This window comes from Lygodium microphyllum, chromosome 2, assembly GCF_053477565.2.
Source record: "Lygodium microphyllum isolate KBCC chromosome 2, Lygodium_microphyllum_v1.1.10, whole genome shotgun sequence".
NCBI lineage: Eukaryota > Viridiplantae > Streptophyta > Polypodiopsida > Schizaeales > Lygodiaceae > Lygodium > Lygodium microphyllum.
In genome coordinates, this window is record NC_141136.1 from 94,548,391 (window position 1) to 94,563,848 (window position 15,458).

Below are 15,458 nucleotides of genomic sequence, written 5' to 3' on the forward strand. Positions count from 1 at the left end.
GGATAGGCAAGGTCAATTTTATGTGCATGGATTAAGAGCTGAATTCATTTTCAAAGTTAATTAATTCTGAAAATTAATTAAATGGCTGGAAATTGCTGAAAATGGATTAAGAAAGCTGCCACTTGGCAAAACTTCCCCATGCAAGTGGGCGAAAGGCTAAATAGGGCTGAAGGGAGAGGAAAATCTCGTTTTTTCATTGTGGAGCTGTTGGAAAGAGGTGTTGGACAGTTGCTGCCAGCTTTTGGGCCCATTTCCCAGCCATTGGAAACCAATTTGGTGATGGAGATTGCATATTCTTGACCTTGGGAAGCTGGCAATTGCTGTTGATGCACTTTCTCCTAAAGATCACAGTCTCCGGTGCTCCTATTGTTATTGGTGCATCCGTTTGGAACTGGTACGGCAGGGCAGCAGCTGTTCTTGATCAGTTCTTCGCGACAAATCTCAGAATTTTCTCTCTATAGCATTCTCTCATCTCCTTCAACCTATGCTCAGCCATTCTCAGCAATTCTTAGCCATTTGGAGGAGATTTCAGCCATTTTTGGTGGGCTGATCTATAATTTCTGCAGTAAACCCCAATTTACAACAAAAATTAGGGTGTAGCAGCCACCTTGGGATTCATGCCAAAGATTGAAGGCTCAAGGGACTGAAATCAACAGCTGATAATTGAAGATTATCAAGGGATTTCAAGAGCCAGCCCATCCCGAATTGATTTAGGGCAGCATTTGGCCAGCCAAGGGTCAAATTGGAGAAGAAGTCCTGGGTGAATCAAGGGACAAATGACCCAAAAGGCTTGCTGGTCATTTATGACAGCAAGAGCAATTGGTTAGCAGGAGGATATTGAAGAATCTCAAGTTGTACTCCTTCCAATTGAATGAAAGCTAAAGAAATACCGCAAGGGGCGCCAGTTTTGGGGCCAGCAGGGAGTCTATTGTCCAAGAATGTTATGGTAAAGTGTGTATTTCGTTTTATGTGCATTTATTTATTGCTATAATTAACTCTCTAGGACAATCTGGAGCAGTCGCCAACAGCTGAGAGCTGTCGCCTACAGCAATGGACAGGCTGAAGATAGTGTGGCTACAGTCGATGATGGCTGGACAGCAGATGGAGGCGGGCTGCAGGCTAGAAACTAGGCGCCAACAGCAGCAGAGGATGTGTGGGCTGGTGTAAATTGCAAACAAGGATGATGGTTGAATGGGGGCAGCCTGTCTATTTATAGATGTGGAAGGGCACCCCAAAAATTAGGGTTTCCACTAAACTCTCTCGAACCGCTCCCCATTTCAGGGTTTTACTCTAAAAGAGCATTTTTAGTGTGTTTTGGGGCTGTTTAAGAGGCTAATCAGCAAGTAATGCATATTTTAGCTCAACATCTTCACCACAGAGGCAGCTCACAGACTTCTTTGCAAAGGAGACTCAGAAGACTTCAATACAATTACAGCCACAGTCCACACAAGAGCCTCTCTCACCGCCACAGTCCACACACAGACAAGGAATACTGATTGATTGAGCAGTTCAGCTTAGCCAATCCAGACGCCCTAGGCCTCGACACAGACACCAACGACACCTTCATAGGCGGATACAGGGGATTATTGCTTGGGCTAGAGCTAGGCCCTCCATACCCACATGAGATTGTACCATTTGGAGCTCATTGTTACTAGATAGAGCTCTATGTTTTACACGTAGCCATAGTTAGTTTCCTTTCTTATTTTGCTTTGTGCTACATATTTTGCCCAAACAGTTGTACTATCATACACATGATTGTAACTCATGGTTTCATAGGTCATTTTGACCTTTTGTAAACGTTAATATATCATTTCATTTCATTTCTCTCTCTCTTTTTCATGAAGATAATTGAATTAAGTAGTAAATATTTACATCAGACCATCAGGTCATCATTCTCTCTATATCTCTTACTTTATGTTACATCAGACCATCAGGTCATCAGAGAAACTCTCTCTCTCTCTCTCTCTCTCTCTCTCTCTCTCTCTCTCTCTTTACATTTTGTTACATTAGACCACCAGGTCCTCAATCTCTCTCTCTTCTTTTTTTCGTAATGGACTCAATCTCTCTCTCTCTCTCTCTCTCTCTCTCTCTCTCTCTCTCTCTCTCTCGCTTTACATTTTGTTACATTAGACCACCAGGTCCTCAATCTCTCTCTCTTTTTTTTTTCGTAATGGACTCAATCTCTCTCTCTCTCTCTCTCTCTCTCTCTCTCTCTCTCTCTCTCTCTCTCTCTCACACACACACACACATATTGGTTCTCAAAGCACGGACTGGACATACAATTTGGACAAAGGCCGACTTAAGCACAAGCAACCTGCAAATCTCAATGCTTTTGAATTAGGGCTTGTTGATCGAACAAAGGATAGATCCACATATGGTTTAGTAATGTTTCACTATAACTGGTCGAATACAGCATATGCGCATGCAAGAATGTGTGAGAGCACACCATCACACACAACTACCTGCAAATTCTTATACATTATGTTAGGCTAGCAGGACTTTAGGTCCCTTTCACCTCAAGGACACCAAACAACTTGTTTGACCAAGTTTCAGCTGACGTTACCACCACCACATCATTGATGAAGTTCATTGTGCAATCACAATGTCATTTATTGTCTTTGGGCAAAAGGCGTGGTTTAAAAGCGCGAATGTATGGTTGATTGATGAGTGGATAGGCCACAACATTGAGTCACTAACTGACCATACTTCAAATAATCAGCATGTCCTTATACACTTTGTACTCTAGGTAACAGCCAGAGTCAAGTAAAATATTCTGGAATCCCGAACGAAAACCATATGCATAATATGAATCAGGTTCAACAATGGCACACCCAAGACAACCACAACATACTTAGAGAAAAATTATGCAACCCTGCAAACATTTATTTAGCACTTGAATACATATAAGCTGACACATCAGAAAAGAAACATTAATAGCTAAGCACAATCAGCGAGATTAAAGGTTCACCACATACGTCAATGGAACACCATGTGTATCACTCCTCAATGCATGTGACTCATGTATTGATACTGATTGCCTTGGTTCTTGAGCTTCAATCTGCATATAAAACAACAACATATATTTAGCCATCATCAAACAGCTTCCATTTTCAAATTTGATGTTGTCCAATTATGTCAGTAAAAACAAAGATAAACGTTGTATATCCAGAACCTGTGCCTTCTTAGCACGGAGCTGCCGATGAAGGTGTAGAATGCAATCTATGTGTGTTTTAAGAGTTTCTTCCAAATGTTGGGGGAGATATCTTGCAACACCCTGTTCAGAAAAGACACCAAAAAATTTAATTTCAACCTTTCAGAGTTCAATTTGAGAACTCTACATAGACTGGACTTGAGATGGACCTTTTGATTTAATGACATTGGATGATGGACTGATGCACTTGAATCTTCAGGGCTATCCACACCATCACCTCCTGACCTTTCAGTTAGCATCTTGTACCGCTCTTTGCAATCCTTGGCTTTACGGTAAATGCCCTGTTTTTTTGTTTTTTTTTTTTTTGGGTTGGGGGGGGGGGGGGGGGGGGGGGGGTGCGCCACGCTTGAAACTTCAGATTCGTGACCAATAAGTAAAGATCAAACTAATAAAAACTATCTAATATGAAACATGTTACATAAGAAATCATTCTAATTCTCCAATGTCTCATAAACCTTGTGATCATCTGAACAATCTCACAACTAACCTCTTTCTTTTCATCTCTCTCAACTTGAAGATTGAAACCTTCAAGCAACTCATAGAAAGAGATTAAGGGGAGAGGAAGATCCAAGACAATTCTTAACTAACACATAAAGACAACCACAACAATCTACAGATTACATGAGCAAATCACTGACTTGAGAATATGACTTCTCCTAGAAAAGAATGAATCGATGTGAGAAGTACATGAAAAGAATATGCCTTTTCTCAAATAGCAGCCAAGCTAGCTCAGTTACAAGAAGAGAGAGAAGAGTCAACTAGAAGCCAAGAATTGAGTCTCAAGGAGATAAAGAGGAACTAGCAATCTGCAAGGGTCATTGCCTCACTAACTTGTTTTGCCTTATCGAGCTGGTTTTGTACTTCCAGTTTGTTTCTTTCAGTTGGCCAGTCGTGCTTTTGAGACTCAATTTTATTAAAAGAAGGTCCACAAAGCCATCTTGGAATGTGCTGAAACAGCCAAAAGAAATAAGATGAGCAAATGGATGGAGGTAGATGGCAAGCTAAACAAACAAATGCATTACGTCTTCTAGGAGGATTCGGTCCACTACATCAAGTAATGGCATTCCTTGACCAGGCATGTTTGGAACTCTTATCCTTTCGGACTTCTTTAGATCAAAGCACTACCAACACAAGCTTAGCTAGTAGTACCAGCTCCATCTAGTAGACAACTATCAAAGGTTACTTTAGATAAGAGGCACATAGAAAGAACAAAGAAAGAAATATATATTAACGTCTCTTGGGGCTGGAAACAACCTATGAGACAGAACCATGTACAATGATAATTGTCACCGGGCATCAAAGTGTGACTTGCTACATGATGATATTGACATACTATGCAAAATGATGATCAGTGATAAACTATGCAAAGAGGGTAAAGTGATGTACAATAGAGTGTCTATTGAGAAACCAGTTCTTCAGTTTACACACTTCATTTAGGGTTTCACACTAACAGCCCCAAAAAAGGGCTGGTGTCTACATTTTGGTCATTTCGGTGGGCCCACTTAGTGGTGCGCCACCCGAGATAGTTTATGCCTATAAATTGGCCATCACTTCGTTTATTCCATACCCACTTCAGTCTTTCTTCACTCCTCTTCCTTCATCATCAAACACTCTTCCCTTCTCCCTCCAACCCTTCCACAGCCCTCACACCCCTTCTGGCAAACATTGTGGTTCATGGTTCATGGCTGCCTACTCCATCTTCACTCCCTACTTCAAGCACCTTGTTCCATCATTGGGTTTTGCGTTTTGGAGCTTCCCCACATCTTGGCATCAGTCCTACACAGCTGGCAACATTCTCTCCCACCTAGCGGCCATCACACTACTTGCATTTGGGACTTCTCCACCTAGCATCAGCATCCTCATCATTAGGTATCACACTTCTCACCCCTAGCATCAGCTCATCATCACCAGGGTATTTGCGTTTTGCAACCTGGGAGATCCTCCACATCTAACATCATCATACTCCACTTGGCTCAGCCCCGACACACTTTGGGATTTGCGTTTGCACCTAGGCCATCTCCCCAGCATCTGAGGACTGCAGTTTGCTCCCTCAACAGTTGGTGGCCACATTCCTCATCTCTAACGGCATTAGAGGACTGCAATTTGCTTCCTCAACAACTATCCTTCACCTTCCAATGATTACTTCAATAGCCCACTCCTGGAGGATTGCGTTTCACTCCCTTCACTATGCAGATTCCCTATAGATGTTGCCGCCTGATCCAAATAGGACATTGCAATCATCTTCTAAGCTTCGGCTTCATTGTACCGTCCTTTCTTCTCATAGCATGATTTAGTGCATCATCATTGTGTTCTTGTGTTTCTAAGTTTCTCTTCTCCCTCAGTGTTTGCTCTACACTCTATGTTTCTCCTAGCAAACCCTATTGTCCCTCTAGTCTTAGTCATTTTTTTGGCATGGTATTAGAGCCAGAGGTGCTCAATGAGGCACAAGGATCCTCTGCATCACAAAAGGCAAACACAAGTTGCGGATTCGGAATCATCTATTGATTTCCCCTTCATTTCCACTGCATCACCACGAGACAGAGATACCCTTCTCTTCCTCTCCCACCTGGCACCCACCCTCCCTTTTATACGTTGATACTTAAGTGCTATGACTTCTCTACATGCAAATGGACAAACCACTCCGTGCTTCTCTTTCGGCATCATCAAACCTCCCATCAATGCTTGCCGACATGGACCTTTGCTTCCTGCACCGCCAGAGTATATGCGTCTACCCCCAAGCACTCCTTGTGCCACCTCTTCTTTTTGAGCCACAAAGTTTATTCTCCACTAGCTTTTAGATTTTTATGCTCAAGGCAATAAGACACATCCAATGCGCACTAAGTTCTCTCGAGCAAACAAAGGATCGTCAAGCGCCACGGCCTCCTCACAACCACCATCATGTGCTACAGAGATTGCTTCTCCTTCTTCTATGGTTTCAAGAATGTCACCTCGACAACCTGCGGTGCTGCAACCCACTCCCTCAAGAGACAGTGATTGTCGGATACCGTCCCATCAACAGTCTGCTCCTTTGATGGTGGTGGTTCAACACTTTCCATTACTTCGGCTCAACTCTCCACTCCAGTAAGAGACACCAACTCTTGCCCACACCCTTTGCTCAGCATGAGCCTCACCTTTTCCCACCCTCGACTACTCAAGTTCGAGAGGCCGCCTCTAAGCATTCTTTGACATCTTCGATACCCCAGATACCTTCTTCTGCACGACCGACAGCACTTCCTACATCATCAAATGATTTGAAGTCCATGATCCATGAGTTTTTAGATTCCCTATCTCTTACAAAGAGGGATATACTCTGTTTGCCCTTATAGGGGGCTCCTACTTCTTACAAAGAGGGATATACTCTGTTTGCCCTTATAGGGGGCTCCTACTTCTTAGGCTTCAAAGGGGGGTCCCTGCATCTTCACCCTCAGAGAGAGCTCCTACTTATCATGAAGCTTTTCACCCACCATTTACTCTTTAGGGCTGATTGTCTTCGAGCAATCATTTCTCCTATTGATACCCAAGATCTTCACATACCACCCAAATCGAGGCCTTGGAGCTTCAGCCACAACTTGGTGATGAGACATTTAAATTCCTTCAAGCATGGAGTTACGGAGCTAGTAGCTTCTCTCAAGAGGTGAAGTCAAGTTTTATAGTTCATTCTGTCTATTGTTCCATACTATAGGTTACCTTTCATGTGGAAATATTGGATCTTTGGTATCTCTCTTTGCTCCTCTTTCTTAATCCCTTTTGGGCCTAAGAGGGGGTGTTGAGAAACCACTTTTTCAATTTACACACTTCATTTAGGGATTCGCACTGACAACCCCAACAAGGGCTAGTGTCCACATTTGAGTCATTTCATCACTGAGTGCCCACTCAGTGGTGCACCATCCTAGACAACTTATGCCTGTAAATAGGCCATCACTCATTCATTCCATACCCACTTCAATCATTCTTCACCCCTCTTCGTTTGTCCTCACACACTCTTCTCTTCTCTCTCCACCCCTTCCGCTGCCCTCACACCCCTTCCGACAGACATTGTGGTTCGTGGTTTGTGCTGGCTACTCCATCTTCACTCCCTGCTTCAAGCGCCCTGTTCCATCATCAAGTTTTGTGTTTTGGAGCTTCCTCACATCTTGGCGTTAGTCCTACACAGTTAGCGACATCCTCTCCCACCTGACGGCCATCACACTACCTGCATTTGGGACCCCTCCACTTAGTGTCAACACTCTCCACCTAGCGACAGCATCCTAATCATCAAGCATCAATCTTCTCACCCTTGGCGTCAACTCATCATCACCCACGTATTTGTGTTTTATAGCCTGGGAGATCCTCCACATCTAGCGTCATCATACTCCACCTAGCATCAACATCTAGATTGTTTTTCCTGCATTTGACAACTCCGACATACTCTAGGATTTGTGTTTGTAGCCAAGCCATCTCCCTCACATTGGAGGACTATGATTCACTCCCTCGACAACCAGTGATCATCTTCCTCATTTCTAACGGTATTAGAGGACTATGGATTGCTCCCTCGATAAATGTCTTTCACCTTCCAGTGATTACTTAGATAGCCTACTCCCTGGAGAACTACATTTCACTCCCTTCACTATGAAATTTCCCTACAGGTGCTGCCGCCTAATTCATACAAGACAGTGCAATCATCTTTTGAGCTTCGGCTCCGTTGTATCAACCTTTCTTCTCATAGCGTGACTTGGTGCATCATCACTGTGTTCTTCTGTTTTTAAGTTTCTCTTCTCTCTCAGTGTTTACCGTACACACGCTATGTTTCTCCCCACAAAGCCTACCGTCTCTCTGGTCTCTTAGTCATTTTTTTGACAATGTCCATATAGTATGGAGCAATACAGAGCTACATGCGTGACTCAATAATGATACACTAATAAATAGCTCCACCCGATCACCATCAACTAGTATAGTATGTCATACATCCCTAATGAGAGAATGTGGAGATAGCATCTATACTAATCCCTCAATTCTATCAAGTACTATGTGCTCTTGCAATCTGTCATCTCTTGATTGTGAGCTCCATCAAAGTTTCACAGTGGAGACATTGGAGCTCTAACTATTCTCTACCCATTCTAGAGTATGCATTATAGTGCATTACACTTCCAATGAGAATTTTAGTATGCATTATAGTGTAGTACACTTCTAGTGAGAATTTTAGTATGTTCACACTAGCTCATGTTATTTTCCAGCTCAATGCATTACTTTTTTAGTGGCTGAAGGCTGTGTTTACGCTTGCAAATAAGGGCAACCAGCTGATTATTTGTGATCATCATTTCTTCATTATTTTATTGCTGATTATCAGGTTGGCCATCGTTTTTAGGCCCAGATCATGCAGTCAGCCAGTTTTCAGCATATTCAGCTATTTATAGCTGACCTCTAGTGGCTGATTGTGGGATAGGGAGGATCGAAGCTCAGCTGAGAGTACACAATTGACACGAGAGAGTGAAGACACTGCACAACTCCCAATACAATTATCAAGAGTATAATGAAAGTACAAAGTACAACCATTAAACCTTAGGGTTGTTAATGTGTGTTTACACCTAAAAGGTGTAAAACACGATAAGTGACCAAATCGTGTAACATAAGCACATAAAATAGAAGATAATCTAATTGGGGGAAAAACCTCTCATAAGGAAAGTAAAAGTACCCCAGTATACTACCGCGGATCACCGACACTCCTATGTGAGCATAGGCATGAGTCAAAACCAACAAACCCCCTTGGAGTGAAAAGTGATCAGCATACAAGGATTATCCACCAAAGGAGATCAATTTCAAAGCATTGTGAAATGCTTCAAATTTGTCGGGAGGAAGAGCTTTGGTGAAGATGTCTGACACATTACTGGTGGTAGGACAAAAGACAAGGCTGATATCTCCTACGTGTACCCTCTCTTTGACAAAGTGATAGTGGATCTCTATGTGTTTTGTGCATGCATGAAACACTGGGTTCCGTGTCAGTGCAATGGCACTTTGATTATCAGTAAACAAAGGAGTAGGCTCCATGACAAATACATCAAGATCAGCCAACAAACATCTCAACCATACACATTCAATTGTAGTGGTGAAAGTTGCCTTGTATTCAACTTCACAAGACGATGTGGCGACAGTGGATTGTTTATTGCTAAGCCAAGAGATGCAAGATGAGCCAATAAAGAAACGGTTTCCACTCCTAGAAAGATGTAAATCAAAATCACCATCCCAATCTAAATCACTGTAAGCATATAGTTGCAGTGGTCCCCACTTGGCATAAAGCAGTCCAAGAGTCCTAGTACCCTACAAGTAACAAAAAACACGCTTCACAACTTGCCAATGTGACATGCGTAGGCTATGCATATATCTGCTCAGGGCTGAAACTGCAAATTGAATATCTGGCCTTATGTTGCATAAATAAATGAGACATCCAACTGCTGGAGCATATGTATGGATGTTAAGCAAATCATTGTTATCATACAAAGACAGCTTGAGTCCAGACTCCATCGGTGTACTAACTAGCTTACAATCCTGTAAGCCAAACCTCTCAAGGAGTCCACCAATATATTTGGACTGTGGCAATCCAATGCCTCTAGCATCATGAAATAATTGAATGCCCAAATAGTAATGCAAAGGCCCCAAAATCTAACATTTCAAAAGTTTGCTGCAAATTTTTCTTGAATACTGAAATCTGATCAACATGTGTCCCTATGGACAAAAGGTCATCTACATAAAGACATGACCGGCAAGGATCAGTAGACTCTGATGGGCTGTTAATGAACCCTTGGCTAAGTAAAAAAGCATCAATTTTTGCATACCGATCTCAAGGAGCTTGCTTTAAACCACAAAAAGCCTTTTTCAGCTTACATACCAAGCGTTCGGATCCCTCAACTGCAAAACCAATGGGCTGCTGTACATACACTTCTTCTTGAAGTTCCCCATGTAAAAATGAAATCTTAATATCGAGCTGGTGCACAGTCCAACCATGATGGGCAGCCAAAGTAACCATAGATAGAATGGTAGTCATATGGGATGTAGAAGCAGACGTCTCCTCATAGTCGATGCCCTTCTTTTGTGCATAGCCTTTGGCCACAAGCCTGGCTTTATAATTATCAATGGATCCATCTGTCTTTCTTTCCAGCTTATAGACCCACTTTGTACTAATGGCTTTCTTTCCAATAAGCAATGTCACTAAATCCCATATTTGATTCTTTATGATAGAATCAAATTCAGCTTGCATTTGCTACCATCCAATGCACACTTTGTTATGCATCCTCAAAACATTCAAGCTCCTCATCATCAAGTGTGTGCTCCCATAACAAACTCCATTATATTAGCATGATCATGCAGATGAGCTTGTCTTCTAGTACAACCAACAATAGGAGCATCCAAATGACTATCTTTCATAGTCTCCAAGTACCCTACCATCTAGGTATCTACCTAGCTTTCTGATTGTGTACAAGCTCCTATTGAACCTCAAATTCAGCATCTTGCTGAATATTCAGATTAGCCATAGGCTGAATTTCTACATTTCTCGATGGAGCCGCAAGCTGAACATTGTGTTCATTAACTGAAACTCTAGCTATATCACCAAAAGAAATGGGTAGCAACCCTTCAAACACATCATTTGCAACCTAATATCTATCAAAACCAACATGGGATAGTTCTGATTTTTCATCAAATATCACATCCCTACTGACAAAGACTATCTTGGAAATAGGATCATATAGTCTATATCCTTTGCTCACACTGTTGTACCCTACAAAAATGCATTTGACAGCCTTGTTGTCCAACTTCTTTCTTAGTACTTTGGGAATATGAGCATACGCAAGACACCCAAAAGTACAAAAATGGCCTACTAAAGGTTTTCGGCTATTCCAAGCCTCAAAAGGCGTGACATTTTTTAATGCCTCGATAGGGCACTTGCTCAAAACATGACAAGCACACATAATTGCTTCCATCCAAAAGCCATGTGGCAAACTCTTAGCTTTCAACATATATTTGGCCATCTCCATGAGTGACAAATTCTTCCTTTCCACAACCCCATTTTGCTATGGAGTATATGAGTCTTGATCCTGCAACCAGATTGATTTTCAACAAGTGCAACAAAAGCTAAAAATGCATCCTACACCTCTGACTTTTTCACCAATGAGTAGAGCCAACAAAAAAGAGTAAATTCATCAATGAAGGTGACTAAATAATAGCATTCACCCAATGACTTTGTCTGCATAGGTCCACATATATCCGAATACACGATCTGTAAGCTGGTTGTTGCCTTAAAAGCAACATCATGAGAAAACAAAAAACGATACATTTTTCCCAAAATGCATCCCTCACATATATGCTTAAGAGGTCTCTCCAAGAGAGGTAAGCCATCTAGCATCTAAGTACGCTGCAAAAGCATCAAACTACCATAGTTGACATGCTCCATGCGAGCATGCCATAACTCTGCCTATGACATAGCACGAGTAAGAGTAGATGCTAAATAGACCGATTGATCAATCGAATAGATATCTAACTCATAAAGTCCATGACATAATGTGCAAATCAAGATTCAAAACCAAAGTCAAGAATTCTTTATCCCTGACCATAATTTGTTACCATCAAAAGCGACCTGCCTACCAGACTTTGCTAAAAAAGAAATGGACAACAAGTTTTTCTTTATGCCTAGCATATATAATACATCCTGTAAACACAGAGTAGAGCCACCAATGGCTTTCAAGACAATCTCCCCAACACCTCTAACAGGGAAAGATGCATTATTGGCAAACTGCACATACTTGCCAACAGGAGCTGCAATAACAAAGAAGAACAGATCCCTGCAGGATGTAATGTGCTTAGAAGCACCACTGTCAAAGAACCAAGTGCTAGCATCCTCAGTAGAGCTAAATATTCTATCAGCTCAAGAAGAGTCATAACTGCAAGTATAGAAATAATAGTTACGGGATGTCCTTGATGTTGCTTGAGCATGAGACATCTTGGCTCTACAGAGGAGGCTTCTGTCTCATTATAGAGGTTCCAATGAGGCCTTTACAACCTCAAAGAGAGGTGACAAAAAGAAGAAGCTGAAGGCCCAATGTTATCATAGTGGTAAAAAGGGCCACTTGCGGAAGGACTGCAAGGAGTTAGCAACCTCACGGAAGGAGGAGAAGACAAAGACGAAGCGGGATGTGGACTCCCTCAACGAGTCATCCTCTTTCTCAAACTCCAACTCTGATCCTCCAACCAAGGAGAAGTCCAAGGGGCAAAAGGAGTCCACTTCTTCAAACTAAGGAAAGGGCTTGATTGACCCTTCCTCTACTGCTCACTAGTCTAGGTGATGCAAATCATCCCTCACGACTATCAATTGCCAAAGAGGAAGTGTGAGAGGGTGGTGAGATGGGGTAGCCGAGCCTCATCTATACAGGTATACACGTGCACAGGTTCCACAGAGGGATGTCCCTGACGCATCAATTGAAGTCTGGCGGGAGAGGAGACACTTTGACAATCTTGACCAAAGATGCAGAATCCATGGTCATAAATGTTTAGAGGCATTTTTGATAGGATGGTCTTATATGCTACTGCAAGACATTGTTGATGGACACGGAGATCTGTTATGACTCTTATCTACTTTTAGGAGCTGGTACGATCAACATCAACATCAAGTTCTCTTCAAGGCACCTTGGTGGTAGCTTGATCATCCACTGCTTGGGTATCCATGGTTCTTCTCTAGTGGTTCTTTGTTGTATGGACTATGATAAGCCTTTGTTATTGTACCATTGTATTGTATCAGATCACCCATGATCTAAGAGAGGGCGTTAGCAGTCCAAACAGCTCATGTGTGAGTTTGGTGCCAAGCATGGCTAGGTTATTTAGACATTTTATTATGATTATTATGATGATTATTTGGGGAATTTTATGTTGGCTGACCAACATTAAATACTAGCCGACCTACCCCTATTTTGACATTATTTTCTTCTTTATATACCCGGCTCCCTTCTCATTTAGTCACATCATCACCTACATGTTCTATGGAGAGAGGGAGCCGGTGCCAGTGCCTAGGAGCCACAGACTCACTGTTGTACTCTTCATTCTCGTGTTTGGTATAGGGATTCCATTTTCCGATCACATCTCTGAGTTCTCTTCTTTTGCAGTGTTCTTCTGTTTTCTCTCACTTTTGTCTTGTATTCAGCAATTTATTTCAATAATTGTCTATGCTTCCATTGCTATACCATTTCTGACAGGACAAAGTAGCCCTTTGGAGTTAGCTCAACTCTAGAGCCTGATCCTTTCTCCTTACAAGTCTACAAGATTTTGTTCTTGTTCATGCATCCAAACTTTGGAATGTAGTGGTGGTGTGAACAAAGCTCTCTTCTCTTTATCAGAGAAGAACCTTTGCCCACCGAATAACCATTAAAAAGAATCTCCAAATGCTTTCCATTGATGCCACATCAACAAGATGCAAGAATAGCAAAATGAGCTCCCATCCCTTTGCAAGATAATTTCATCAAAGGACACGGTGATGATTCTCACCACTCATCTCCCATCTTCGGCGTATAATATCTTCTCCACTAGTTTGCTTACTTTCAAAGTTTGGGATGTATTCTATGGGAGATGTTAGCTCCACTTGTTTGGGAGTATGAAGAGTGTCTCAAGGAGATTGGAGCCAATGGATTCGACTCTACTAAGGCTTTACTACAAGTTCAAAAAGGGGAAACAAGAACAATATGAAGGCCAAGAACAAGTAGTAGGAAGACAAGAAGGATGAGAAGAAGTCAAAGCCAAAGTGCCTACGTTATGGAAAAGGCACTCATCCTCAAGAGAAATGTTGGCAAAAGTGTCCCATTTGAAACTAAGCACTAAGCAGGAATTGCAAATGAGCTCCCATCCCTTTGCAAGATAATTTCATCAAAGGACACGGCGATGATTCTCACCACTCATCTCCCATCTTCGACGTACAATGTCTTCTCCACTAGTTTGCTTACTTTCAAAGTTTGAGACATATTCTATGGGAGATGTTAGCTCCGCTTGTTTGGGAGTATGAAGAGTGTCTCAAGGAGATTGGAGCCAATGGATTCAACTCTACTAAGGCTTTTCTGCAAGTTCAAGAAGGGGGAACAAGAACAATATGAAGGCCAAGAACAAGTAGTAGGAAGACAAGAAGGATGAGAAGAAGTCAAAGCCAAAGTGCCCACGCTATGAAAAAGGCACTCATCCTCAAGAGAAATGTTGGCAAAAGTGTCCCATTTGAAACTAAGCACCAAGGATGGTGCCAAGGATTTGAAGGCTACACTAGAAACTACATAGTCATTCTTCATAAATTTGTTTGAGATTGAGGACACTCCACACCACAAAGAATGGTGTGGCAAAGCATGCCAACAAGACCAACTTGAGAGATGGCCCAGAGCATCGTGTGTTAGAGATTTGTTCATCCCCTAGACAGGCATTGGTAGTCTACTATTGTACAGATAGTACTCTCATGCACAATTACGCATTTCCTAATTTCGATTGGACAATTCTATGCAGTCTAAAGGTTATTTCCAGCATTTCTAGGCAATCAAGTAAGCTCTACTACAGATTTCTGCGTTCTATTCTCTCCCCCTCTTCTCTCGGTCCACTACAAATTACTACTTCCTACTCTTTCTTTTCTCTCTCCCTCTTCTCTCCTGAACATTTCCTCTCAATCCGGTCACATGCTTCCGCATTCACTGCACTCAGACATGATATCTACTATCAAAGCAATGCTGAAGGGCTGATTGATCATGGCAGACCTGAATGGGAGATTTCAGCGCAACAAAAGTTTGTGTTTTCAATGTTAGAAGGCTGAGGTGAACAAGTGCAGTGCGGGAAAGGAGCAAAAGTTGCTGTTTTTTGCAGGTTTTTGCTGTTTGTGAAGGATAAAATCTGCCTTTTCAGCTTTTTAGAGCAGATTAAACAAGACGCCCTAGCAGCCACCATTTCTGGAGTCAGAAGGGACTGATCTTGTTTTTTGTGCAAGTTATTCAAGTGATAATGTCTTTCCGGATCAACGTGGAGTTTCAAGCTATTATGGATCATAAGGTCCATGTGTTACTGGCTCTTCCTTCTGATCCAAAGCTTGATAGGTAAAATTACAGCATTTGGCAGGTAATGATGCTTGTCAAAAGATGACGTACCAGCGAGACAGTAAGGTTGGCAGGGAGGAACACGGAGTGAACTCAGCAAACATGGAGAAAAGAAGAGAAGAGAGAAGAAACTCTAATGAATGGAATGGTGAAGTTTTGAATCATGGAGTGAA

The 15,458-nt window shown here is 42.1% G+C and overlaps 1 protein-coding gene across 4 annotated transcripts in view; it reads right to left on the reverse strand.

Annotated features, from left to right (window-relative positions):
• The window catches only part of LOC148040036 (chromatin modification-related protein EAF1 B-like), a 72,407-nt gene that overhangs the window by 39,185 nt on the left and 17,764 nt on the right, over window positions 1–15,458 (reverse strand). For all 4 annotated transcript variants that reach the window (XM_087696247.1, XM_087696256.1, XM_087696230.1 and 1 more), the window contains exons 16-18: window positions 3,361–3,492; window positions 3,173–3,274; window positions 2,976–3,058 (exon numbers count right to left, since the gene is read on the reverse strand). In XM_087696247.1, the coding sequence (XP_087552373.1) occupies window positions 2,976–3,058; window positions 3,173–3,274; window positions 3,361–3,492 (317 nt within the window). The remainder of the gene's footprint in view (window positions 1–2,975; window positions 3,059–3,172; window positions 3,275–3,360; window positions 3,493–15,458) is intronic.